This window comes from Corticium candelabrum, chromosome 3 (genome assembly GCF_963422355.1).
Source record: "Corticium candelabrum chromosome 3, ooCorCand1.1, whole genome shotgun sequence".
NCBI classification, from domain to species: Eukaryota; Metazoa; Porifera; class Homoscleromorpha; order Homosclerophorida; family Plakinidae; genus Corticium; species Corticium candelabrum.
In genome coordinates, this window is record NC_085087.1 from 703,427 (window position 1) to 712,820 (window position 9,394).

Here is a 9,394-nt window from a genome sequence, read left to right on the forward strand (position 1 = left end):
CCTGGCTTTGTCTGTAATAGAACAAGACTCCTTCAATAGATCAAAATCCCATTTGTCCACTTGACTCTGAAAAGAATGCTGAGAAGCAACGTTTATGTCAGTGTCTATCTGAACATTTCATAACTAGTAAAGAACGTTTCTTTAGCCTGCGATTCACCATTCACTTTGAGAGATGAAATTTCGTCAATTGAGGAAACGCCAAGGAAACAACATACCAACTTTCGAGTGGAATTACAACTACCAATAAAAGCTAAGCACGAGGCTTTATTAGCTAATCGTACACCAAGACCACCATATTTTATTGGCAAGGATGCTTGCTTCCAAGCAATATCTGACAAAGAAGAATGAGATAGGAGTTCAAAGGCACGACGATGTTGATCAAAAGATGACAATCGACGAAGCGCTTTCCCTGGTGGCACAGTACAAAGGAGTTGAAATTCAATTTGAGGATCATCAATATCCATGAGATGACTTTGTGCATTGATCACATTTGAAATGCATTTTTGGAAAGCTGATTCAAAAATTCCTCATTTCCATAAATGGGAGATCTCAGTAATTCTATTCCTTCTTCTTGTTCTGCCACACGTTGAACTTCAGGTAGAAACTCTGGAAATGTTTGGTCTCCAGTGGGCCAGAAATCTTCACAGTTTTTTAAGTTCAAGCAAAGACCATATTTTGGACCCTTGGATAGCAGAGAATGCAACAGAGAGACAACTGAACTTCTTTCACCAATAAAAGTTCCATCGTCTAAATACCAGTTGTAAACGAAGAGCAGCCACTTCTTTGGCAATACCATCCAAAGGGTCCGACAAGACCAAAATGAAAAGCAGAGGACCTAGGGGATCCCCTTGTTGAACTCCTGCCTTAGAAAAAAGACGGCGTTTACCAAAACGAAGTTCTCCTGCACATTGGTAAGACCAGGCAGCCCATGAAAACAAATCAGGTAGGTCCTTATGTAGTCGATGAAGAAAAGCATTCCTATTACATTCGTTAAAAGCATTCGTTATGTTGACCTTCAAGCAACAAAGATTTTCTTCTGCAGAATGAGTATCAATGAAGGAACTGACTGTATGCACAGCAACTTCTAATCCTCCCCTAATCCCCACTCCAACTTGACCATAAGGCAACAAGAGCTCTTCAAGACGAGGTCTAACAGATAGGCAACATAATCGACTTGCAAGACGCCTAATTGTTTCACCAACTGCAATGGGTCCAAACCCACCAGACTTCTTTTTCAAGGCAGTGAGAGGTGCACCACAAAGCCAAGGAGCAATGGTAGTGGGCAGTTTTCCTGCAATAAGATTATTACCGAAAAATGTAAGGCTGTCCAGACATGATTGACCTGATGGGGCTATTGTGCCACAAATAGCACCCAACAAGTGTTGTGTATATATATATATATATATATATATATATATATATATATATATATATATATATCATGGCGATGTCTACGCTATGATTCTTGTCTGTGATTTCTTCCTCTGTTTGGTTCTTTAATAACTGTCAGCTCACTTGTTTACTCAAGGTCAACGCATTCTTCAGTCTGTTTAGTTTCTGATAGCTGCCTGCTCAGTCCCGTTCGTGTTGGAGCTATGCCTGAGTGTGACGAGGAAAATGATTATCCAACTTCCTATCCTTCTCAACACTGCTCCTCTCAAGAAGTTACAAAGTGTCCTCTTTGTGCGGTTGCCTCAAAGAACACGGGGTCTTTGTTCCAGCATATCAACTCATGTCATATAACTTATCGTCATTTCCCGGATACGAATTTCCTTGAGTATTACAATCGCCGCCTCTGTTCTGATTGTGGGTTTGCTTACGAGAAACACTTTAGTCGGTGCCGTCGTTCTTTAGGATCAGTTCTTTCCCGATGCAGAGGTGAAATGGTTGCACCTATGTTGTCTCCATGGTTATGTGATGGAACTTAACACCGCTGTACGTCTGAATCTGCTGTCGATGGTGCTGAAGCTGCCGATGGTGCTGAAGCTGCCAGTGAAATGCAAAGTCCTTGTGTTGAAAAGGTAATCACTGACATAGTCCTAGACGGCACAGAAGCAGCTTCTACTCTTGGCAAGCCCATGGAGATGAAGAAAAAACGTTTTATTCTGTTATGAGTGAAATTGCCACTTTACCTGTAAACACCATTCTGCACGTGCCAGCATCTGTCCGACCACTTCTTGCCCAAGTTCTTGCTGATGAATTCAATAATTGCAACAGTAAAAATGGCATCTGGGGATTTACAAGGCTATTTATGTTTGCCAAAGCTTTTCTTCATTCCTCGCCCAGAGGAGGCAGAAGTAAACGGTGTGCAGCAAAAACAATCTTGAACACACGTTTACTATGTTGGAAAGAAGGTGATCTTTGTGGTTTATGGCAGGAGGCCAAGGCTGAGGCTAGACCCCGAAAAGTCTTGTCTGTACAGCGCAGTAACAGTATTCGGGCACTGAGATTGGCAAAAGAGGGCAGGTATGGTGATGCAATGCGTTCCTTGAGCTCCCAAGGTTGTGCATCTCATAACAATGAAGATGCAATAAACAGATATGCAACGTCGTCATCCAGATCATGTTCTCCCTACTTGGTGTAAAAATTACCTCCACCACTGGTAGCTGATTCAAGTACAGTCCTGTCTTGTTTACAAGCTTTTCCTAGAGGGTCTAGTCCTGTCTTCTCACAACTTTGTGCTCAACACCTATTAGATGCCATCAAAGGCACCAATGTTCCAGCGGCTACTACTTGCCTTGATAATCTCACAAAGCTTATAAACTTTTTGTTGTCTGGGAAAGCTGATCGACGCATTGCACCTTGGTTACTTGGTGCACCACTAACTGCAATTCACAAAAGCAGTGGTGGGTTTCGTCCTATCGCAGTAGGTGATACTCTCCGTCAATTAGCAAGCAGAATTTGTTGTTTGTTTGCAAAACCCCACCTTCCTGAGCTATTTCTTCCTTACGGTCAAGTGGGTGTTGGGATCAAAGGAGGCCATGAGACTGTGGTTCACACAGTATGTACCATTATTGATCGTCATAGCAGTTCAAAGGATTTCTTCAGCTTCAAGGTTGACATGACTAATGCATTTAATGAATGCAGCAGGACTACGTTTTTGAAACGACTTGTGAAAGAGTTTCCAGAGCTGATGGCATGGGTGCAGTGGTCATACCACACAAATGGAGAACTGAGGTTTGGCAACCACCGCATTGTTGCATCAGCAGGAGTACAGCAAGGAGACCCTCTAGGCTCTTTACTTTTTTCGCTGGTTATTATGGAACTTGTGGATGATGTTGGCACTATTCCAGGAATGGAACTTTCTCTCTGGTACTTAGATGATGGCACTTTTGTTGGAACCCGGCAGGCTGTCAAAATGCTAGTAGATGCTCTACTACAAGGCCCTTTATATGGCCTACTGGTCAATGTTGATAAATGTGAAGTTTTCTAGCCCTCTGGCGATCGGACCTTTCCCGAATTTCCATCTGAAATCAAACGAGTCTATCAGTCAGAGGGAGGCGCTACTCTACTTGGGTCACCGGTATATGGTAAAGATGATTTCATTGATTCAACCCTTGCTAAGGTTGTCGATAAAGTTCTGAATTCTCAAAGCCATCTCCAAGATCTAGACAATCCGCAAGTGGAACTACACCTCTTGAGAAGTTGTCTGGGTTCTTGTCAACTGAACGGACTCCTACAAACCATTCCTCCAAGTCTTGGCAATGACCAGTTTGTACGCTTTGACAAACGACTCCGGAAATCTTTGGGTGTTATAACCCACTCATCTATCTCTGATTCTGCATGGCATCAGGCTACACTTCCACTGCAAGTTGGTGGTCTTGGGTTAAAAGAAGCTGTACCCACCTCTTCTGCAGTCTTTCTTGGAAGCTGTAACTTTTCTCGGAACCTTGTCAGCTTCTTCCTGGACAAGAATGCTTCCAATACAACTGACTTAGATGACATCACCAACAGTCCTTATGTCTGCATTCCAGGTGAGAACCACGCTAGAAACATATTGCCCAAGTATCTTGGAAGTGACACGATCCCACCCAATCTCACAAATGCTTCGCAATGTCAAATCCAATCAAGAATTGATTCTCATCTGTTGTCAAATCTGAAAGAGGGTTTCAGTCTTCGGGATCAAGCAAGTATTAATACCATCTCTACATCTGATGCAGGAGCATGGTTAAGGGTAATCCCTAACCCAAAGCTCGGCCTGGCCATGCTCCGACATGAATATATTTTAGCATGTAGATACTGGCTTGGAATCTCTATCTTTCCGGACAGTCAACAAGCAGCAAGATGTCCATGCGGACATGTCATGGATTGTTTTGGTGACCATGTCCTTGGCTGTGGGCATGGACCTCTTTGCATAAAACGCCACAATGCAATCAGCGAGGTTATCTGGCATGCACTGCTCGTTGATAACAGAGATTCCAAACAAGAACAAAAGTGCAGAGGGGAAAGCAATAATCGACCTGGTGATGTGTTTCACCCAGATTTCCTGGAGGGCCATCCCGCATTCTTTGATGTATCAGTGAGGAATTCTATGCAACCATCCTATGTCTCCAAGGCAGCCATAAAACCAGGTGCCGCAGCAGAAGCTGGTGAAATAGAGAAAGACGAAAAGCATGACAGGGTGGTTACTCAAGCACGTGGTCATTTCTACCCGCTGGTCATTTCTACCCGCTCATTGTAGAAACTTTAGGACACTGGTCTCCCTCAAGTCTAGAGACGCTCAAGACCATAGCCTCAAAAGCTTCATCAATGAACAGCATACCTTTCTCTCAGACATACTCAAATATGATGGAACAGTTGTCTGTGAGACTGTGGCAGTATAATGCCAAGCTATTATACAGTAGCCACCTTCAACCGAGATGGATGCATTCCTGTGTAAGCTCTGCGACGTGTCGTCCGAAGCAAGACTCCTCCGCAGCTGTGCAGTAAAGCGACAAGCCATGCGCTTCATCAAGTGTAAAATTTTTTTGAAGTCATACTCCCGTATCATCTGTATGAAAGGATCAGAACTGTGAGCAAGGTAACAGTTCAGCCTCACAATACAAGATTGATATGTCAACTCAATCTGTTGTAACCCCCTACCCCCATCACTGCAAGGAGCGTACAGTCGGTCAACGTCTGCAGCAGAATGGTGGACACCGTGCATAGAGAGGAGCTTTCTGGTCCGTCGATGGAGCTGCTGCAAATCCGTACACCCCCAATGAATGACGCCAAAACCGTAAATGAGAACGGGTAGTGCAAACCCATTGATGGCTAGAATCTTGTTCCGACCATACGACTCAGTCCCAGAACCACCTTCACTCTGCGGAAGTACTCACGACGGAGTCTCTCCCGCATCATGCTGTGCTGAATAGTGTTACTCTCATCTACACTCACATATTTGTAGACTGGACACGGTTCCAGACAGTTGATGGTGTCCGTTCTTCCTACCGTCACTCCAGAGTTGTGTCCAGGTAGTCTGCCATTGACAAAGTGTGCAGCAGCACACTTGTCCAGACCAAACATCATCTGGATGTCATCAGAGAAGGTATGAACCGTGTGCAACAACCCATCCAACTGATCAGAGTTTCTGCCATACAGCTTCAGATCGTCCATGTAAAGTAGATGACTGATGAGCTGACGTTTGGCAGTCTCACCATGCCCAGTGGTCATCCGGTAGCCGTAACCGGTTCTGTTCAACTCCTTACTCAGAGGATTGAGAGCCATACAGAAGAGAAGTGGAGAAAGTGAGTCACCTTGGAAAATACCCCTCCTGATCTGCATAAGCGTTGTTTTGATTGTACTGTTCCCGCAAGAAAGCATCATTGATGTCCTCCAGCTCTTCATCACACATGACAGAAACCTGCACAAGACTGGACTGATCTTATGCATCTGAAGGCATTGGAGCAACTAACGTGTGGCATGCTGTCATAGGCTTTCTGGTAGTCCACCCAAGCCAGGCTCAAGCTTTTGTGCCGAGTCTTACAGTCTTCGGTAAGCAGCTTGTTGATCAACAGCTGATCCTTTGCACCAAAAGATCCCTGTCGACAACCCTTCTGCTCCGGAGCCATGAGGTTTCTTTGAACCAAATGCCCTGCAATCCTCTGCCTGATGACTGAGGAGAGGGTCTTATAGAAAACAGACAGACACGTGATAGGCTGGTAATTTTTGGTCAGTCTTGTCATTCTTAGGAATCCGAGGGGTTGTTTCTCGAGACAACCAGTCGAGTACAGAGTTATTATGTGTCGTGCTCAACCAGATCAGTCTGGTTTGTAAAGTCTATTACAAGTACCGGAAGCAAACCCTGCTTCAGAAGTACTTAGACCATCACGGCTGTCTAGAAAGAAGACATGACTTTACGAAGGATCCGAGTAGATCCCAGAAGCACTGTCTTCTGTAAGTGCTGCAGGTTGTGATGACCTGGAATAATGTCCAGCCACCGTGCAATACCTGCGTGCACTGTGCCCAAAGCTCCCAAGACCACCGGAACCACCAGTGTTCGACAATGCCACATGCGGCTTATCTCCACTCGCAAGTCGCTGTACTTCGCCAACTTCTCAGCATGTTTCTTGCCAATGTTGCCATCAGCAGGACAGCTGATATCAATAAGACAACTGTTTGTCTTCCTATTTCTGAGACAGATGTCTGGACGATTGGCTTTGATCTTCCTGGCAGTGGGGATGGTGGTATCCCACATCATAGTAATGTCATCCGTCTCCACAAGCCTATCAGGATGATGCTGGTACCATCTGCTCTCCACTGGAACCCCAAAATGGCGACAAACGTCCCAGTGAATGATGGATGCCACCTGATTGTGTCGATCAGTGTAGTCCGTCGGTGCCAAAGCACTACAGCCTGCCACAATGTGGTCGACTGTTTCCAGGCCTACACTGCACATGCGGCAAGTAGGATTATTATGTGTCGTTATGCCCCTCCATAATGGACAAGTGGGGTCTTTACCCCCATCTGGGCGCCCACCAACCCGGCAGGTGAGCCCAGCAGGGTACATGTTTCCGTGTAGTCCATACGGCGATCAATGACTAGCCAATTCGATATAGATTGCAGGCATTACGGTGACCGCGTACTCGATACAGCACGCCTAGTGGATATCAACGACCACCAGGAAAGCACTGGACGTCATCGTCAACGGACCGTTCGCCAGACCACAGAAACTCCCCAACGACTGAAACGAGTCATAGTCTCATGGATAAAGCTAGAGAAACATGAGAAAGAAAGACAGACAAGTTTCACAATTTACTGTCGTCACTGGGCTTTGAAGCCCCAAACCATGGAGTGGTAGCCATTGTCGCTAACCACTAAGCCACGGCGGTGACTATTATTATTATTATTATTATTATTATTATTATTATTATTATTACCATCATCATCATTGTATTAGCAAAGATTAGAGAAACATATTAACTATGCCATAAACTTGCTTGGTAATTACGCTCTGCTAGCTGACACATTTTAGTTACATTATTACAATATATACATGTACCTACATTCTGCACCATTCCTTAATTAATAGAAAGTTGTCAGATGACATGTTTCATAAACTCTATTACAAATAATACACCTTTTCTCCAATCTCAGTCATGTCTCCACCTGGTAAAATCTCCAAGTCAGGTCCAAGAGCACATGATTGAATAGCCCTATCATAGCGTTGCTGATCAAGTGGTTTGCCAAACAAGACGTTATCCTTTACAGTTGCATTCTGTATCCATGCTTGCTGTCCAGCATACGCCACAGAACCCTACAAAAAAGTGTGATACAAAATTAAAAGTACAACATTGAGGTGTCTCCAACTCTCATAGTGACATGGCCATTTTCTTTTTCCATCTCTCCCAACAGAGCTGACAAAAGACTTGACTTCCCTGAGCCAACCTGACCAACTATGGCCACAAGAGTGGAATTGGAGACATGTAAATTCACTCTGAAATAAACAATGACATCGCATATCAGCTCAATTCAAAACAATATATCTCTAAAAATCAGATACAATCAATACGTATTACTGAAAAACACTGTGTTTACATCTTCACTTCCACAGCTATGAGCCCCCCCTTTAACCACGATAGACATGTCACAAAGTACCTATTACAAATTTAGATGCCATTGTCCTTTGAAGTGCTACTTGTAAATCTATGTAAAATCGACTACAAGACAACTGCTGTTTAAAGTGACTACAAATTTCCTATAAACAGTCTTTAATCTTCAAAGTAACAAGACATATCCACATACGAGACGTGGATACTGTCTCCAGCTACCTAGTGTTTAGTTCCCACATAGTTATAAATTATATTGATGAGTCAAGAAACTGATTATATCAATATTAGCTGTTGTAAAGCAATATGTTTTCATTGCTTATTATCAACAAGTCTCAGTAATTGCAAACACAAATTAGACAGTTCTGATAAAAGTATCTTTTATGAACATGACAATTTGTGATTGACTGTATGCCTATTGACCAAAATGCATATATATATATATATATATATATATATATATATATATATTTGTTGTCATACCAAAGAGGTACAGTGTCATAAGCAGTCAGCAAAAGACAAACAGACAAAAGAAGAAGATAATAGTTATCAGAACGGCAGTGTGGAAAATAACAGTGAGACATACGACAATGTCCCACCAAATGTGTTGTTTGTCCGACCAAATACAGCACCAGGATTGGGACGCGTTTGGACAAAACATCCATCGGTACGTTTATATGATAGTGTAAACTTTGTCTCTTAGCACGTGATGGCCTTTCCAATGGTGTACTGTTAATTTCATAACCTTAGGTGCCTTCTAGTATGCCTTATCCAGAAAAACCTCAGCTGCCTTTAACACCACTTCTCTCTTGGAAGTTGGTTGTAAAAAATTACATGCAAAATGGCTGCAGTAGGGGAGGCACGTAGTTATATACATGTAACATACAAGAATGTCCTATGTAGGCTCAGTCTGTCCGAGCCAAAATAATTCCCTATTTCTACACTGGAATGATAAACTATTGTCACACAATAAACTACATGTCTTCAGGTCATGATATTTCAGTGTATACAAAGAGAACGGAGCATATGTTCTTCATAGTGACTTCCAAATGCGTGATGCACAGGCAACATTGCCGACTACCTCATTAGGACTATGTGGTGATCGATGAAAAGGAACATCAGCTGCTCACGTTTTAAATTCTCACTCGCTTCCACAAACCATTTTGAGCACCTTTCTCTAATCGATTCACAACTATTCATTCCAGCCCTTTCCTGATGACTTTCCTTCATGTGATATCTACAGTTTGACACGTAGCTTTCTTATCTAAACACCATAAATGACTCCCACAAGCTAGTACAGGGAAAACCTGCCTATCCACAACTGTCCTCCGCGTTCTGTCTTCCTTACATGCAGGACCCAATCTTCC

General features: G+C 43.3%; 1 protein-coding gene across 1 annotated transcript in view; it reads right to left on the reverse strand.

The window, feature by feature from the left end:
- Positions 1-7,543: 7,543 nt before the first annotated feature.
- Positions 7,544-9,394, reverse strand: part of LOC134177019 (multidrug resistance-associated protein 1-like) — a 17,108-nt gene continuing 15,257 nt past the window's right edge. The window contains exons 7-8 of the mRNA XM_062643718.1: positions 7,789-7,915; positions 7,544-7,735 (exon numbers count right to left, since the gene is read on the reverse strand). Coding sequence (XP_062499702.1) covers positions 7,544-7,735; positions 7,789-7,915 — 319 coding nt within the window. The remainder of the gene's footprint in view (positions 7,736-7,788; positions 7,916-9,394) is intronic.